We start from the raw sequence: 19,918 nt of genomic DNA, 5'->3' as shown, positions 1-19,918 counted from the left end.
AGGAACCCAAGCATGTGCCTCAACCCAAACTGGTGCATCTCCTGTAGACATGAATCATTTATTCATTCACTGTCCTAAAGCCCACAAGCTTTGGCAACTATGGAGTTCTGAAACAGGCATTCATGTGACTAGTACAAATGTAAAAGACATCTGTCTGAGCTTATGCAGGTTAACAGGCAGTAGTGCAAAGAACATCATCAGTTTCAATGCGGCCATAGCTACCTTATGGACAATATGGATAGGGAGAAACAAACTTATCTTCACAGAGAAAGATTCAACCTACCAGAACTCTTGGGAAGATATTTGCTCCCTCATTGAAAGCTGGTCCTCAAAAAGCAAAATTTTCAAAAACTACAGTCAAGCCTCAATTGCATTAAACATAAATGCTTTCTGTAATCTACCTATGTAAAAGGAAACCCTTTGTACTTCCTTTTGGTAATAAAATTTGTGATAGGGCAGCTCTTCTCTAGCTCCCTTCACTAGTATCTTTTCGGAAAAAAAAAAAAAAAGACGAGATTGACTCTAGCAAAATAGCTAAGAGCTGATATATTGATTACTTTGATTAAGTACATAAACCACATATTTTAAATTATATCATAATGTGTGTACTAAAAATCTAATTTCTTCCTGTGAAGAATGGTTCAATATAATTTTGACAAGTTCCAAGCACACTATATTCTATTTTCTTGAAGAACAAGGAGTATATATTTATTAGTTTCATTGAACACTCCTTTTGTGACTTTTCTTCTCTTTACAAACTATTTTCTCTCTCTATAAATACAAAAAAAACTAAAGGGTTTGATAAATATAATTTTTGTGTATTGAATTGTGATTACTTTATCTGATCTATATATTCTATTCTTTTTCCTTCTCCCAAAATTTCCTAATTCCATAAAGAGAGAAGGAGCTTTTCATTTCCATAACTTTTATTAAGAGAAAGAGAAATTGAAGAGAGAAAGAGAAAGAGAGTCCCCAAAGAAATATAAAAAGAAAGAAAGAAAGATCGAAGAAAGGAGAGAGAAGAAAGCTGTGTTATATATATATATATATATATATACATCTGAAAATTAAGGTATGCCCAAACCCTAACTTTGTCTAATATTTATATTTTGTTTTTCAATTGAATTATAAATAATTTATGATGATATTATTGTATTGAAAACGAAAAACATATTGGGTTTTGATCAATTGTTGTAAGGCAAAGTGGTTTCGTAGATTAAGCGTTTTCAAAAATTGCAATAATTATTTGTGCTTGTAGATGCAGTATATTTGAATGACCTATAATATGGCATTCAGAGCAGTTAAATCTCAACTTTTCTATTTAAAATCTATGTCATTATAATAATCAAAACTCTCATTTCAAACACATAAATTAACTACTTTCTTAGTTTTAGAGAACTCAAATCCTCTAAAACTTTTTTCTTTCTTTATTTTTTTCAGTTCATTTATCTTTAGTTTCTTTATTTTTTTTTCTGTTGATTTATGTTTCTCTTTAAAACTAATCCATATATATAATTCACTTGATATATATATATATATATATATATATATATATAAAAGTCGGGATCAAGTCTCAAATTCGGAACTCATAGTATAACTTTATCATATTATTTGTGTTATATTCATGATTTATGTCAACTTTTAAATATAAATAAATGGTTTCACCTCTTTTAAAATGTTATAATTAATTTATTGTAATTTTATGGAGAAAATATCTTTTTAGTCCTATGTATTTTTAATAAGATAATCGTGGTTCTTGAATTTTCAAAAAGAAAACCCAACATACGTCTTTTAACTTTAAAATTTAAAAATTCCCACTTAAGTTATTTATATTAGAAGATATTAAAAATAAAGCAATAAACATTAAATCAAGAGAAAATTTCACAAAAAATAACATTTAAAAATAAATATTGATCGATAGAGTCTAAGATTAAAAATTGAAAGTTCTAAGTTAAATGTATTTTCTAGAGGAGAGATTCAAACTATATATTTTATAATTATTAATACACATCTTGAGTTGAGTTAAATTAATTTATTTATGTTAAAAGAATAAATAAGTTATATAATTTGTATTAGAGCTATATGTTTGGTTGGTGAGTCTATGATCCATAGGAACCACAGATAAAATAAATATCCAACATGAATTTTTTATTGACTCAAATTTCTAAATTGTAGTAGATTTTTCAACAAAAATGCAACAACTTGTCTTTGATTAATTTCAAGTGGCCTATGATAATTGGGAAGATACAAGTCAACTAGTTTAGCTGTCTTTCTTCATCATTTAAGCCATTCCACCTATACTGTCACCAATCATTATCAAATTCTTTTGGAAGATACTAAAGGCAACTTTGAGTTTTTATAGATATAGTTTTTTTATTTTAACATGAATTGTGAGAGGAGATTATGAGTTAATTGGAACAAAAGGGGTTGTTTAATTTTCCAAAAAAACATAAAATAAAAAGGGTACACTTGAAATTATAATTTGAGTTAAAAAAAGTTTGTTTAAGGTAAGAAACACATCAACCACTTTTGAACTTTATGTCATTTAATTTGTACTACATTGGTTTTTGACAAAAAGTGTGGTTGAGTTTTACTTAATTAATGCATCTGTTAAGAAACAACCATTTTATCTAAATAATTTCAATTGTACCATTTTTTTTCTTTTTTTTTTTTCTTTTTTTACAAAACAACCCTTCGTAATCGGCCGAAAATTATTATACTAAAACAAACCAACTAATTAATCAAATTACCAATCAATAATATAAGATTCACTCATAATTGAATTACTAGTGATATTAACTTCATTTCGAGGGCAAGTGATTTGAACTCTTTTAAATACAACTTTTAGCTTGACTTAAATTCAACTAACATTAGTCACCATTTGAAAATGAATATTAGATCAACCTCAACCTCCAATAGCTAGGCTTGTGGTTCAACCCTCAATATTAGATCGAGTTTCAAAGCCAACCATTGAATATTTTTATATATGCATGTATGTGTGTGTATTATATATATAGAGTGTTGAGTTGTGTAGTAGAAGTTGAGCAATAGAATCTACCACTAATAATAGAGAACAATTTTTGTTTGAAATATTGTTATTTAGTTAACTAAGGATGATACTCATAATAATTATGAAAAATATTATAGTGGTATTTCTTTATGGTACCAAATTTTCTATATCTAAGCATTTATTATAATTCATCATGTATTAGAATAATCTAAAATATTTAAAAAAATATAGTAAAATTTTGAATTATATCAATGATAGAAATTAAAAATACTTTTATCACTGTGTATATATCACCAATAAAAGCATATAATAGTATATCAATATCTATTATTGATAGAATATAAAATTTTACTATATTTTATAAATATTTTTGATAAGTTAGCTGAAGTGAAGTGAAGTGAAAAAGGAGTCGGGTATTTTCATTTATTTATTTATTTACGTTATAGGAAGAAGGAGACACGTTAGCTTGTTGTGATATTTAAACAGTGAGATTCAAATTTTCCGCGCTTCAAATGATTAACATTAACATGAATACGAAGATGAACTCCATTTTTCTCTCTCTACAGCAACCACGAAGACGAAACAAAAATGGACATGTCTGCCGGCGCCATTCTTAATCCAATCGGAGAAAAAATCGCCAACTGCACGGTGGATCCCGTTTTCCGGCAACTAGATTATTTGTTCCACTTTAAAACCAATGTGAATCGTCTCAAAGATCAAGGCAAGAAGCTGGTGGAAACCAGAGATTTTGTTCAACATTCTGTCGACTCCGCCAAAACCAATGGAGATGAGATCGAAGTTACGGTCACTGAATGGTTGACCATAGCTGATCAATTTAGTCAAGATGTCGATAGGTTTTTCATCGAAGCCAACGGCCGAAGTCTTCGATGGTGGAATATGTTATCACGCCATCGATTTAGTAGAAGAGCTACGAAATTGGCTGGGGTAGTTGATGAAGCCATTCAAGGTGGGAGTTTCGAGAGAGTTGGGTTCCGCAAACCTCCACAAGAAATTATGACGCTAAGGAACAAGTTCGAAGCCTTTGAATCTAGGGTTTTGATTCTGAAGGAGATAATTGAAGCGCTTGGCGATGCTAATGCGAGGGTGATTGTGGTACATGGGATGGCGGGAGTTGGGAAAACCACCCTAGTTGAAGAAATTGCAAGATTGGCTAAGGAGGGAAAGCTTTTTGATGCTATAGCAATGGTGACTGTAAAGCAGACTCCAAACATTAAGAAAATACAGGGGGAGATTGCTGATCAGTTAGGGTTGAAATTTGAAGAGGAAAAGGATCGAATTAGGGCTGATCGACTACGTCGAAGGTTAGAGATGGAGAAGAAGGTGTTACTGGTTTTGGATGATGTTTGGAGTAAGCTTGATTTGGAAGCTGTTGGAATTTCTAGTCATCACAAGGGATGTAAGATACTTGCAACTTCTAGAAAGGATGACGTGTTTTTCAATGATTTTGGTAATCAGAAAAATATATATATCAATATTCTGTCAAAAAAAGAAGCAAGGGATTTTTTCAACAAGGTGGCATGTGATTCTGTTGAATCTTCTGATGATACTGATCCTGAAATGGAAGCTGTTGCTACTGAATTGGCAGATGAATGTGGAGGATTGCCACTTTCTCTTGCAACTGTTGGACAAGCCTTAAAAGGTAAAGGGCTTCCAAGTTGGAATGATGCCTTGCAAGGAATGAAGTTTCCTGGTGAACCCAGTAACTATGGGGTGAATAAAGTGGCATATTTGTCTCTGAAAGTGAGTTATAAATCTCTAAACACAGATGAAGCCAGATCATTATTCTTACTATGTAGCTTGTTTCCAGAAGATTATCAAATTAACATCAAATACTTGTTGATGTATGCCATGGGTTTGGGGTTATTAAACGCCATGAGTTCTCTAGCAATGGCAAAATGGAGAATACTTTCTTTGGTTGATGAGCTCAAAACTTCTCACTTGTTGCTTGATGGGGCTGATAGCGATTTTGTGAAAATGCACGATATAGTTCGAGACACAGCAATTTTGATTGCGTCGAAAATGAAGTCCAAATATTTGGTTAGACATGGTGCTGGAGAGAGTTTGTGGCCCCCAATGGATGAGTTCAAAGATTACACTGCAATCTCATTAGATTGCAGTGATCACTCGGAACTCCCAGAATTTATATGTCCACAGCTTAGATTCTTATTACTGGTAGGAAAAAGAACATCTTTGCGATTACCTGAAAAGTTTTTTGCAGGTATGCAGGAACTAAGAGTTTTAGATCTCACTGGCTTATGTATTCAGCGGCTTCCACCATCAATCGACCAACTGGTAAATCTTCAAACACTGTGTTTAGATGACTGTGTTTTGCCAGACATGTCTATAGTTGGTGAATTGAAAAAGCTTGAAATTCTTAGCTTGAGAGCATCTGATATTATTGCACTTCCTAGAGTAATTGGGGAACTTACCAATTTGAAGATGTTGAATTTGTCTGATTGTTCTAAACTCAAGGTGATCCCTGGTAACCTGTTATCTAGGTTGACAGGGTTGTCTGAGCTATACATGGACAATAGTTTTAAACATTGGAATGTAGGACAGGTGGAAGGTTATGTTAATGCAAGGATTTCTGAATTAGACAACCTGCCACGGCTGACCACTCTACATGTGCATATTCCAAATCCCACCATTCTACCAAATGCCTCTGTCTTTAGAAAATTGAGTGGTTACAGAATACTAATTGGAGATGGATGGGATTGGTCTGGCAATTATGAAACTTCAAGGACCTTGAAACTCAAGCTTGATAGTAGCATTCAGAGAGAGGATGCAATTCAAGCACTTCTAGAGAATATTGAAGATCTGTATCTAGATGAATTAGAAAGTGTCAAGAATATTCTATTCAGTCTAGGCTATAAAGGCTTTCCGAAATTGAAATGTTTACGTGTCAAAAACAATGGTGAAATTGTGACGGTTGTCAACTCGGATACCATGCATCATCCACACAGTGCCTTTCCATTGTTGGAGTCCTTATTTCTGAAAAATTTAGCTGAACTTGGAAGCATTTGTCGTGGAAAGCTTCCACAAATGTCCTTCCGTAACTTGAAAAGAGTAAAAGTTGAAAGTTGTGACAGATTAAAATTTGTTTTCCCATCTTTCATGGTCAGAGGCCTTATACATCTTCAAAGCCTCGAGATTAGTGAATGTGGCATCATAGAAACTATAGTTTCGAAAAGCAAAGAAACAGAAATGCAAATCAATGGTGATAAGTGGGATAAGAACATGATTGAGTTTCCTGAATTGCGTTCTCTGGTACTTCAACATCTCCCAGCGCTTATGGGTTTCTATTGTCATGATTGCATAACGGTGCCTTCAACTAAAGTGGATTCACGTCAAACAATTTTTACTATTGAACCTAGTTTTCTTCCACTTCTCAGTCAACAGGTATGTTATCTATAATTGTACTTCTTCCATTGTTATCTTTGAGCTAAATATAGACTAAATATATGTTATAGTGTCCAAGGTTTTTAAAAATTAGTTCATGTAGTTTAAAAGCTCTAACTTTCATCTCTTATGTTTTGACATTGTCCAAATTATTACATCTTTGTCGGTCGTATTGATTGGTGATAATCTTACGTATTTGGAGAGTCGGACAAAAATTCGAAGGAGGAACTTGGATTATTGAAAAGTAAAGTTTTCTGAATAGATTTTTTGCCAATTTCTTAGAAGGTTAGCTATGAATTAGAATTTATTTTAGTTGGCTTAATTTCTCCTTTATGTTCGTTCCAATTCACTTTGTATCATGTCTTATCATCAATCAATTTTAACACTCACCATCAAAAAGAGTATAAATAATAGGTAAATATATACGTTTTGGTTTATTGTTTGGGTGTCTTTTCAATTTGGTTAGAAGTTTCAATTTAGTCCTATTATGTTTTAACATTGTGTAATGTACCTTCATTGTTAGAAAATATGAAATTTGCGTGTGATAAACAGGCTTGTGATGAACAAACGTGATTACCAAGGCTATCCAAAAAAAAAAAAAAAGATTCTTTAGGAAACGTAACTGATCTTCCAAATTTCTTATGGTCATAAGACAATTTGAAATTTTCTAACGAAGGGTATGATCGGAACATATTAAAACAAAAAGGACTAAACTGAACATTTTTAAATATTAGAAACCAAAATGTATTTAGCCTAATTATAGTTGATAATTGTTGGAAACTTAAGGAATTGAGTTGAAACTTTTCAGAATTTAGAGACTAAATTAAAGAAACCCCCAACCATTGAGGATTGAATCGTATATTTGGCCTTTATCTTTCTATGGCCTTTAAATTTACAAATCCAACATTGTGAAATAATACAATTAGCCATGAACGATAATGGGTTTTGTTTGCTTTCTGGTTAGAATGTTTCTCGTCTTCATTCTCACAATTATGTATTGAGTCTTTGACTATTGATAAACAAATTGTTATTTTCGTAATGTTTTGTAGGTTTCCTTCCCCAAATTGGAGACATTAAAATTACATGCTTTGGAATCGGGAAAGATATGGCAGGATCAACTTCCTTCTAGCTTTTATGGCGTTAAGAATCTAACTTCTTTGAGTCTGGAGGGTTGTGCTTCAGTAAAATATTTAATGACAATCACTGTGGCTAAAAGCCTTGTGAATCTTGAACGCCTCGAACTAAACGACTGTAAGTTGATGAAAGCTATAATCATTTCAGAAGATCAAGATCTGGACAACAATTACCCTTCCAAATCTATCTTGCAGAGCAAGGTACACTATTAACCTCATCCATATTTCTTCCTTCTATGTTTTGTTTATAAACTTTAAGCTTAAAATGTCTGTCTTACAAATTTTCATTTATGTCCATTAACTTTAAATTATGGACAATCTATTTAGTGTCTATGCTTAACATAACCAAGGTGATATGGTCATTACAACCTACTCCTCAAATATCTCTATAATAATGTGGTATTGTCCATTTTTGCTGGTATAAGCTCTTATGGTTTTGCTTTTGAAATCAACAAAAATGTTTCATACCAAAGGAGATAATTGCCTTCACTTATGTACTCATGACCATTTCCCATTCCCTAACTATGTTTAGAATGCAAATATAACATTCTTATGAGAATATAACATTCTTATGAGATAAAAACTGATTGGTTATACAGCGAAGAAGTGATAAATGCAAATGACCGGATTAGAGATAGGTCAATATAGATGGGTTAAGTTAATATTTTTATATGTCAGCTTTTGCCAAGATATGGTAAATCATGTAATATGTTTATAATCATGTCATATCCAAAAAAGAGGTATATATATTATTATAATTTTCTAAAAAAAGGTTCAGAGGCTTCCAGAATATTCAAAACTCAAGGCCTTCAACTTGTTCATATATTTAAACTTACCGTACTAGTTTGATTTTTGAGCAAAAGTTATAATTAAATTGAAATGATGAATATAATGCAGGATGTTTTTCCGAACCTGGAGTCCCTCTTAATCTCTCGCATGGATGCTTTGGAGACATTATGGGTCAATGAAGCTGCTTCAGGATCCTTCACAAAGCTGAAAAAAGTGGACATCAGACATTGCAAAAAACTAGAGACAATCTTTCCAAATTACATGCTGAACAGAGTGACAAATCTCGAGAGATTAAACGTTACAGATTGCAGTTCCCTAGTGGAGATATTTCAAGTGAAGAAAATCCCAGTTATCAATGCCAACCAAGTAACAGCCGTTGGAGCTAACCATTTGAAAGAGTTGAAGCTGCTTCGTCTACCTAAGCTAAAGCACATATGGAGCTCGGATCCACACAAATTCTTAAGCTATCCATCTCTCCAACTTGTTCATACAATTCATTGTCAAAGCCTTTTGAATCTCTTCCCTGTATCCATAGCTAAGGATCTTGTACGACTTGAAGTGCTTAAAATACAGTTCTGTGGAGTTGAGGAAATTGTTGCTAAACGAGGAGATGATGGAGATGGAGATGATGATGCGTCGTTTGTGTTGAGTGGGTTGACATCATTGACTCTTTGGAATTTGTTCGAGTTCAAGAGGTTTTATCCAGGGAGATATACTTTAGAATGTCCATCATTGACAGCGCTAGATGTACGCCACTGCAAATCATTCAAGTTGATGGAAGGAACTTTGGAAAATTCATCATCAATCTCATCCGCGGTTGAAAAGGTATTTACATTTTCTCTAATTCTTATATGCTATTTAGCGTCCTTTTTATAATACTAGTAAAAGATACGTGCTTGACACGTATAATGCGTAGCTTTAGATTATAGTAAACATTGCATGTATATGTTTAAGTTGTGCTAAATTTAAAGGTACGAAATACAAAATGTAATAGAATTAGATGTACATGGTGTAACGACCCAACTTCTTATACTAAGCTGAGATCATTATTACTCAAAGGAAAATAAAATTTCTTAAAGTAAATTGGAAAATAAAACAAATGTTCATAAAACAAATGATCATTACTAGTCTCGCTAGGTGACTGTTAACTTTCTGAGTTCTGTAAAGTGATACCCCTAACTGGCACGTTTCCGAACACATGCAATCCGTGATCCCGTAGGAACATCTCTGGTTTTCGGTGAACACAAGACACGCCTAGGACAAATTGGTCTTTAGTGAATCTCGGAAGAAACACTAAGATAATTGGGCTGTGAGTGACTCCGTCGAGCCACTCATAAACATATCATCTCAGTGATCCTGTCGGACTACACAGTCATAAAAAGGTGATGATCCAAATGAATACCCATGTGGGTACGACTCTAATAGAAAAAACTAACAATACACCTTATTCATAGCATGTAGCATAACATAGCATCATAAGCGTGGTATGGATATTAATCGTAGCAGTTTTAATGATGAGATTAATAATTCATGCATAAACATCAACATCATCAAACATGATCATCATCACACTACCATGTCATAATTAACCGTCAACATAAACATAAACTTTGCCCTGATTATCAGTTATCATAACATAAACTCATTATGCATCTTAGCTATATCAACGCATAACGAAAAATTGCATGCAAGCTCTTGCTTCAATCTAAAGGTCTAGTAGGAGAATCTCTTACCTGAAAATTAGCTTAATTTATAGAAATACACTCCTGCAAAGTCAAATTTCCCAAGAAAATCCTAAACATTAAGGGTAAAATACTAAGCTTAATAATTTAATTAACCAATGCTTAAGGGTAAAAAATCCAATTGATTCAACTTACCCAAAGTTGAGGTTGAATTCAATTTACCCTTAGCTGAAAAATTTCACAATTCAACTTCCAATTGATCTAACCAGTCCTTTAAGAAAAAATAATTCAATTTAACACAAAATTAAATTATTTAGGGTCCAAAAACAATATTTGTTGGACATGTCAAAACCCAATCAAATTTATCAAAGACTTACCAAAATAGATGGGAAAAAAGACCAAAAATTAAGACTGGCGGCTCGGCTTGGAAGACAGGATGGCTCGGGCACGACTCACGGCTGGAAGAGGAAATCGGCTCGGGCAGGGGTAGGCTCAAAGCGCGACTCGGCTGAAGAACACGCGTGCGACTCCACTAACTCAAGGACGCGGTTGCTGCGGATGACTTACGCGGCTCGGGCGAACGCGGACGATCGACTGATGGACAACGAAAACGTAGCGACTTGCAGACGGCTCGATGTGCAGAACGATTGAGACAAGTAGCTAGCTTATAAAAACGTGGCAATGAGGACGACTGTCGGCTCGATTTACGCGGATGGTCAGCGACTGCACGACAGAGATGTCGATGGAGATAGAGACACTTGGGACGAACGACTTGCGAAGGAGGAGACGGCTGATGCGAACAAACGGCGGAACACGACGATTCACGGTGACTGTCGAACAGAGGAGGTTGGCAGCGGCGAGTTGAATGGGGTTTGAGATTAGGGTTTCTTTAGGGTTTGTGAGGAAGATGATGAATAGTTACCACGCATCCCGAGGCCCTAATTAAAGAAAATTAATAATAATATAAGATTATTATTATTTTCTTTTCTTTTTCCTTTATTCTTTTCCCCAAAAATCTTATACTCTCTCTTCATTAAAAACCCACTAAATCTTTTTTTTAAACTCAAATTTCTCTCTCTCCAATCAAATTACCTTTATCTTTCCTAACATAAATATCCTTACATAATTATATTATTTACATAATGTAATTATTTCAACTTCAAATTCAATTAATTATATAATCACATATATAATCAATCAAATTTCTCCCAAATACAAATCTCTTACGACAAACAACTTTAATCAAAATTTCAAATTTAAACAATTAGACATTTTCCAAAATATCTAATAAATTTCAATATCCACAAATCAAATATTTCAACAATTGAATGAACATTACACCAAAAAAATTTCATAATTAAACTTAAAATAATTAAAATAAATTACTTTAATTTGGAGCGTTACACATGAGAAGAAGTTATAATAATTAGATTAAAATATAAGAATTTAAATGTAAGACTTGCATATGTCAAAAAAATGATTTCTTTATAAATATATATTTTTTTTTTTTGGTACAATTTGAAGGTAACTTATTGTTACCTTTGAGCTTGATCCAAACTTTTGTTGTAAATTTCTCTAAATAGTGCAACATAAAGTTATCTATGATAAAACACATATTTTAGGAAAGATATATTCCAACTTTAGGAATTGTTTGTCCTTGTGCTTTGTTAATTTTCATTGCAAAGCATAAATGAATGGGAAATTGTTAATTGTTTTCTCTTGAAATTGAATATTTATTGTCATTTGGTAGGCTTAATGGTATTCGTGGAAGAAAAAACTTGTTTTTCTGCATGATTATCCATTGCTATTTCAACATATATAATATTTTTACTAAATGATTAACATACCAATCTTGTCCCACAACACAATCCATTTGATGGGTCCAAATTTCTCAATAACAACGTTGGTAGAAAAAAAATCAAGAAAACCTTTTTATATAGTAGAAAAAATGTTACAAAAACTTATCAACTTTCAAGTCTTTAAAAAAAGATTCTCAATATTACATAGTTTATACAAAAAGAGTATAGATATATCTACATGTCAACCACGTTGGTGGTTCAAGTTTCTCCAACTTCTGTTGTGTATTAAAAAGAAACAAATGAATGAAGGAATATATATACACAAACATACTTCTAAATATAAAATAGACAAAATTAAAAAATAAAAATAAAAAACATAATTTGATTTGTTTTTCTTCTTCACTCCTAGCATTTTGTAGTGATTTGTGAACATGAGTGGAAAAAAAAAAGAATGAGATATTTATACCCAAAAATTTGAAAAAGAAGAATTTGAAAGGTTGAAAGAAATACAAAAGAGTTAAGGGAATATGAATAGTTGGAAGATAGAAGATTAAAGGATAGAGAGGAATGCAAATGAATTTGAATAAATTTAAATGACATAATTAATTGGAGAGAAAATTTTAGAATTTTGAGAAAAGTTATAATAAGAAAATGAAAAATTAAGGAAATGTAATTTTTATCTTGTAGAATGTGAAAATGGCCATAATCATTAAAACTATGTGATGACAAAATTGTCATAAAATAAGACTATGTGATGACAAAATTGTCATAAAATAAGACAAAAAGAAAGTTATAATGAAAGGATAAAATGAAGATACAAATTTATCTACTTCTATCTTTTTATATATAGTAAAAGATATAGATATATAGTGTAGATAATGGCTATGTACTTTAATGTGCTTTTTATAATATGTTAAGTCTCATGCATTAATTGATATCATATGTTATTTTGGGCTTCATTTGATATCCATCAGATTTTAAATAACATTTATGTCCTCATCGTTAACTTATAATCATTCTCTTTTGTCTTGAAAATAACTATATAAACCCTTTTTTTTCACCTCTAAATTTCTTGTTTAGTTATATACCTTGTATCAATGTTTTCAAAAGCCAAATCTAGTTTTGGAAATAAAAAAAGAAAAAGATAGTTTTAAACCTTTTTTATAAATAAAATTCAGCTAACTTATTTTTTTTTTATGAAATTTGATTAAGAATTGAACTCTGAGAAGTAAAAAAAAATTATAAGAAATTGAAACAAAATAAGCTTAATTTCATAAAATAAAAAACTTAAACCACATAGATACAAAAATGCGTCTTTTAAGGATTTAATTTTTACTCTACTAAGTTTGTAGATATAATTGTAATAGTTACTGTTGTTGAAAGTGGTTTGTGCTCTTTAGAAAACATACATGCGTGTGTGACATCTTTTGTGAAACAACGTTGATTGGTTTTGATTTATTATGGTTATAAAAATAGGTAGGAGATGAGCAATCTTCACTGAGAGGGGAGTTAGAAAGAAGAGAATCAAATGTGTTAAAGGAGACATCCACAAGGAAAGAAGAAATAACAACCATTGTGCAAGATGTAGTTGAAGCTGAGTTAAGTGAATTAAGAGCTCAATTACAAGCTCTTGTGGTAGGTCAAAATCAACTGATGGAACGCTTAGCCCAACTTACAACAATTTCTCATGAACCTCTCTCAAAGTGATTTGTAAGGATCGTTTGTTAATGTGGGAGTCAAACAAAGTAGTAGAGCTATGAAGTCATGAAATTTAGAAGTTAATAAAGTTTAATATTGATATATTTTTTAGTCGTGGAGCTTATAAACTTCTTGAACTTAACAAAAAACTAGGTGGAGTTCACAACTTCACTCCTTCTACTCCAACCAAGGGGTCATTTATTTCATAGGCATTCAAGTCTATGTAATGGGCATCATTTGCAATAATGCATTTATTTTGTAATAATACAAGATGACACATCTTGAGATGCTATTAAGATGATATCTAGAGAGTTTTGGATGTCATCTTGAAGCATGATTTTTTCAAATTCTTTCTGTATTAAAGAACATTTCATTTTACTTATTTACCTTTCCTTTTTTGTTTAATATATCACTCTTTATTATTTTTATTTTACAATTACAATAAATATAACTAACCATATATATCACCTTTTGTTATATCATAGTTGTCTTTTTTAAACACATTCAAATTTAAACTTGATTAATATTTATTTCTTAAAATATTTAAGTAATACATACATATATATTATAAAGTTAATTAAAAAAATGCATTTTACAAGTTCAAATTCTATTAAAATAATAAATAACAATCAGAGTACTCTTCAAATTTTAAGTAAATTTAAGATTTTTTTTAGTAGTAAACAAAAGCAATTATCCAAATTCTTGTGTATCCATCAAAATATGGAAAATTTTCATAAATATAACAATCTACTAAAATATTTACGGTTTGTGTAACAAAGCACATGAAGTTAGTCATTTTTTAAATATTTTAGGTTTGTCATTATGTCTTTCTTCTCCTATTCGCTGCGATTTCTTTCTATCATTTTTCTTCTTTCTTTCTTCTTTTTTTTCCACTACGATTTCTTTCCATCGTCTTTCTTTTTTCCCCTTCTTTTTTACATCGCTTAGATTTGGTAAATATGATTTCTTTCTATCGTCTTTCTTCTTTTTCTCTTTTTTTTTCGTTGCGATTTCTTTCCATTGTCTTTTTTTTTTCCTTCTCTTTTTTTACGTCATTTAGATTAGGGTAACTAAATCTAAAAGATCGTGTACAAAGAATCTTGAAAAAATTAGTTTAGATTGGAGTAACCAAATATGAACGATCATGTAAAAAAAATAAACAACCGTGTAGACAAATCTAAACGATTGTTATCAAAAGAATTATAAAAAAAAATCGTTTAGCCAAATCTAAAGGATCGTGTACCAGAGAATCTTGAAAAAATAAACAATCGCGTAAATAAATTTAAACGAATTTGTACCAAAAGAATATTGAAAAAATTAATCCAAACAATCATGTATCAAATTTTGAAAAAAAAAATCGTTTAGAACGGTCGTCTAGTCAATCTAGATGACCAAATATAAACGATCGTGTAACCAAATTAAACGATAGAATTGAAAAAATAAATCATTTAGATTTGGCTATCTAAATCTAAAAGATCACATATCAAACAATAGCTAAATTTGAACGATCGTGTACCAAATATATTTCGCGTGTTGTTGATGACGTGGTTGACGGGACATTTTTGGTATTTTTCATTGTGGGTCTGTGGGCTTTTTTCATTTTTGAAATTGTTCTATACAGCGTAAATATTTTGCCGCTTTGTTATATTTTTTAAAAGACTCCTAAAAATATTCATACAAAAAGTAACAGATATTTGTAATTTTACACATCTATAGTTTTGGGTAATCTACAAATTTTGGTTATCTATATTCTCAAAATTCTTAGGGAGTGATTGGGGTGAAGAGTGAGTTATTATAATCTGTGAGTTATAATACACAATGTGTTATTATAGTCTATGTTTGGATGCAGAATATTATAGTATGCATTATTATAATTTGTGTTTTGGTACAGATTATTATAGTCAAAATTATAGTCGTCTCTAAAATAAATATTAGTTATCTGTTGTTGTTGTTCTAAATGATCAAATCCAAACGATCGTGTATCAAATCTAAAAAACTAAATTAAACAATTGGCTACAAACAATCATGAAAAAAATCGTTTAGATTTACCTACCCAAATCTAAACGATCGTGTATCAAACAATAGCTAAATCTAAACGATTGTGTACCAAATATATTACGCGCGTTGTTGATGGTGCATTTTTTTTTTTTGTATTTTTCATTGTGTACATGTGGGCTTTTTTTCGTTTTTGAAATCGTTCTGTAAATATTTTGCCGCTTTGTTATATTTTTGCAAAGACACCTTACTATTATTTGTTTATTATTATTTTAACCTTTCTCGTGTTGGGTGCACCCTATTGTCCTCTTTCACTTTCTTCTTCTTCGTACTTCACCAACCGACTGTCGCCTGTATTTTTTTTCTTCTTTTTTGATCAACTCTATGTCGCCTACCACCCAAGCCGAACAACCATCTCCCCATCTAGCATCTTCGTTAGCCAAGCCGAAGCATTGCTCTTCGTCAATCCAATTTCTCTATTTTCGTTCCTCTGATTTTGTTGTCGTCGCTCCATCTCTACTCCAAGGCACACCCAGATCTGAGTCACCGCCTTTGCCTTGCCGTAAATCGTAGTGGTTTGTGGTAAGGGTGTAAATTGTGGGTTTTGTTGTTCTGCTTCCTAGCTATATTGAGTTGCAAATTTTTAGGTGATGATCATAGATAATTTTATTAAATAAAATTATTAATTTTCTTATCTTTATGTTTAGGATTGGTTCGTTGGATTTTTAGTTTGACTAAGGAACTTAGCTAAATTTAAGGTAAGGGATTTCTACAACCAGATAAATTGAAGTTGAACTGTACCATATGAATGGTCTGACTATTTACGTGTAAAGTTAAATGCGTAGAGTTGAGAGCTTTCAACTGAATTATATAGTGGAATGTCTAAAATAGACATGTGTGAATTTTCATATTTTGATTGGTTATGCATGAGTTTGGATGTATTGATAACTTGCTACACTGATAATTGAACTGAGATGTGTACTAGCATGCTTATTTTGACTTGTCATGTGTTCAACCGAAATATTGTCGATAGTTTTGAGTATATATTGATTTGACTATCTTAGACTATTTAGACTGGAATGAACTTATCTGGACTAACGAAAAGCTGTTAACTTTAGCTATGGGATAGTGTACTTTGCAGGCATGGTATCCTATGGGATCACCACATATTGTGTTCTTACGGGAACACTAGACCGATTATATGTATCCTACGAGATCACTAGATTGCTTAGGTGAAACCTACAGGATCACTAGACTGATTTACATGTATCCTATAGGATCACAAGACTATTATATTGTAGGTACCTCATAATAGGAAGTTAACATTTTTTATCCCTAATGGGACCAATAATAGGTCTCTTATTGGGTATACTTTTATACTCACTATTTTCATGCTTAACTTTTTTAGGTAAAGGTATATATGAGAGGCATACCAACGAGGGACAAGAAGAATCCGTGAATGCCATATGGGAAAATGCTTCCGCTTAACATTTTACTGTTTTTAAAGTTTAATGAATGCATTGAGATTTATGTTTAAAACAACTATATGTTTCGTTGTTACTTAAAACACAAATATTTTTGCACTTTATTTTGTTGAAATAAGGCTGGATTAAACTTTTCTTTAATGTTCATTTTTGAAACAGTTTTTTACAATCTTTTGGGATTAAACAATTTGTTTTGGGTTGAACTTTAGAGTGTCTTTTGGTTAAAGTAATGACCTCAACTTAAAGTAATGACCTCAACTTAGTTTAAGAAGTTTGGTCGTTACATTGTTTAAGCCCAGGAATCAACCTTTAAGAGAGTAATTTTTCTACCTACTCTATCTATAGAGGAGTAAATTTCTTCTTGTGTAGTTGTGTTCCCAACTCTCCAATCAGACGAATCCTCAAATTGGTAGGTATATTGAGTCAGTAATATAGGTCATTCTCACTCATGTAGATCAAAGGATCACCTTTATAGGCAGGAGTTCATAACTTACTCAGGATTCAGGCCAAGTCACCTATGGTCATCCTGGTGAAATGTGGTTTCAATTAGTAATAGTGTTAATAAGGGAGACTATTTATTTCAATAGTCCAATCTTATATAAACTCTCTATATAGAATATCTCCACTCTAATGTCTCGACATGAATGATCAAGATATCAAATCATCTCTAGCACTTTAGAACAATTGTAACAACTACAAAGCAGGTCGTATTCGTAATGTCATAAGGATAAGGTATCCAACCTTATCCATCTACTACAGGCCATTCAGGCTTTCACTTAAACACGATTCAATTGTATGTCTCCACATACACTTTTAGGTTACAGAAGATAACCTTGAATATTAGTTTATTGGTTTTCAGGTTAATACAACTAAAGGTCAAATAAAATAAAATACTTGATTTTATTAGATAAATAAAACGCTTGTATAATACAATTACAAACTCCAAGACCACAAGATTTAGGACATCAACGCCAACAAGGAGGATTTATAACATGTACGCATTGAGGCACTTCATCATCGACATCTGGATCAACAAGCGGCACGACAAACGATAGATCTTCACCATTCACCATTGCGTAATATTTGTTACTACTCAATCAACTTACCCTATAAATAATATTAATAGTATGAGCAAATAACATACCCCATGAACCATTAACGACACAAATGACAAATTGGCTTACCTTTAGCAACATCACCAACATGTCCTTTATGACCTTCAACTCAGCAAAGAATGATGCCTCCATGTAATCCATCTTCACCTCAAGGCGTTGTAATTGTTGACTGCACTCACAGGTATTACTGGTACCACTAGACTATTAAAGAGCTGGTCGACTCGTCTCAATTGTGCCATTAAAAGGCTTAGAAGCTACTAATGGATCAATCACATTACATACAGTGATTGTGGCATAATCAGCCATCATCAGGACAAATATGGGCCTCACCTACTAGTTCTTCATGTCATCCTTTATGTCGTCCTTCACGATCATCCACATAATTAGGCTATAGGGATGATTTATGTACCCTTCAATGATCGAAATATCCAACATTCGACTTAAGTATGCACGTTCCTCATCTAAAGCTCAAAATTGGTTATACATGCCTGCATATAACCAGAAATTAATAAAATTAAGTAAAAAAACAACTGAAATACTAAACAATAAATCTTACTTAAGGTAAACAAACTCACCACTTGTGACCTGAAGACTTGTGTCTTGATCACCTTTAATCCAGGTGAATATTCAACGTTCAATGATCGAAATATCCAACGTTCAACTTAAGTATGCATGTTCCTCATCTGAAGGTGTTCCTCATCTAGAGGCTCAAAATCAGTTATACATGCCTGCATATAACTAGAAATTTATAAAATTAGGTAAAAAACAACTGAAATACTAAATAGTAAACCCTACTTAAGGTAAACAAATTTACCACTTGCAACCCAAAGACCTGGGTCTTGATCACCTTCAATTAAGGTGAATACGTGCAATGCCATGTAGATAATGCGTGGTATTGCATAAGTGGAAACTTTACTCGCAACTCATCCGCTAAGTGACGAAACTATTTTCCCAAACCTACGACCAATTTTACAAATCCATTAAGTGTAGTTAGTTATAAGTAGTATCAACAATTACAATTATATAATAAAACAACATGTATGAACTTAGATGGTGAACGAAAATCTATATAAACTATAGGATTCATGTATTTTTTATTACTAGCATGCTTTTTTTTTATACATTACAACCTTCCTATTCAGTGTACCTTTCAAGCTGCTTAGGGTTTTAACAAAGATCAAGTTACCCCCCAATCATAGCTACAGAACTCCTCCAAATCATTTGTGAGGTGCAACATGGTCCAGTCAATGTGTTGTCTCCCTTCCCTCTCCATTATCACTAACTCAATAAAATATAATATTTAGTCATCTTCACTATATCCTTGTCACTCTAAAATTGAAGATTAGGGAAATCTTTGTCTAGCTCGGACCCATTCATGTTCGTCTTATCACCTAAGTATAATTGTCTAACCCTAATAGCTTTTTCTTGTTCAAGCTGAACAACACCTCACGACATATACCTTAACTTCTAACCGTGTCAAATTTATCTCTCCCAAAAGAGACCTTCTTACCCAACAACTTACAACTAATCACTTCCTGCTCATTATCCTCCACCTTCCACAACAAAATATAATGACATACAGGTATATTAAACACTAGTTTAATGTAAAAAAATTCAAATAATTTGTGCTTAAACATATACATCTGCCTAAGTGTCAACTTATTTTTTATGTTCTTGATAGTCTTAGATAGATGAGAACAACATGTCAAGTTAGAGAGAAATTAAAAGTGCAAATTTTAGTAGCCAAGGACGTCTGCCAAACCAAAAAATAAAATAAAATAAAATAAAACAAA

The 19,918-nt window shown here is 31.9% G+C and overlaps 1 protein-coding gene across 4 annotated transcripts; it reads left to right on the top strand.

The window, feature by feature from the left end:
- The first annotated feature begins 741 nt into the window (after positions 1-741).
- Positions 742-17,015, top strand: LOC103485871 (probable disease resistance protein At4g27220). 4 transcript variants are annotated; one of them, XM_051084403.1, is made up of 5 exons: positions 742-1,072; positions 3,577-6,430; positions 7,480-7,764; positions 8,461-9,177; positions 16,935-17,015. In XM_051084403.1, the coding sequence occupies exons 2-5, from the start codon at positions 3,599-3,601 to the stop codon at positions 16,983-16,985; spliced, it is 3,885 nt and encodes a 1,294-aa protein (XP_050940360.1). In that variant the 5' UTR covers positions 742-1,072; positions 3,577-3,598; the 3' UTR covers positions 16,986-17,015. The 4 variants fall into 4 exon arrangements, with proteins under 4 accessions (XP_050940360.1, XP_050940358.1, XP_050940359.1 ...); XM_051084401.1 differs by lacking the exon at positions 16,935-17,015 and adding an exon at positions 13,310-13,878; XM_051084402.1 differs by lacking the exon at positions 16,935-17,015 and adding an exon at positions 10,470-11,096.
- Positions 17,016-19,918: the final 2,903 nt, after the last annotated feature.

Source organism: Cucumis melo, chromosome 5 (assembly GCF_025177605.1).
Source record: "Cucumis melo cultivar AY chromosome 5, USDA_Cmelo_AY_1.0, whole genome shotgun sequence".
Classification (NCBI taxonomy): Eukaryota; Viridiplantae; Streptophyta; class Magnoliopsida; order Cucurbitales; family Cucurbitaceae; genus Cucumis; species Cucumis melo.
This window is presented reverse-complemented; position numbering and strand designations above follow the sequence as displayed.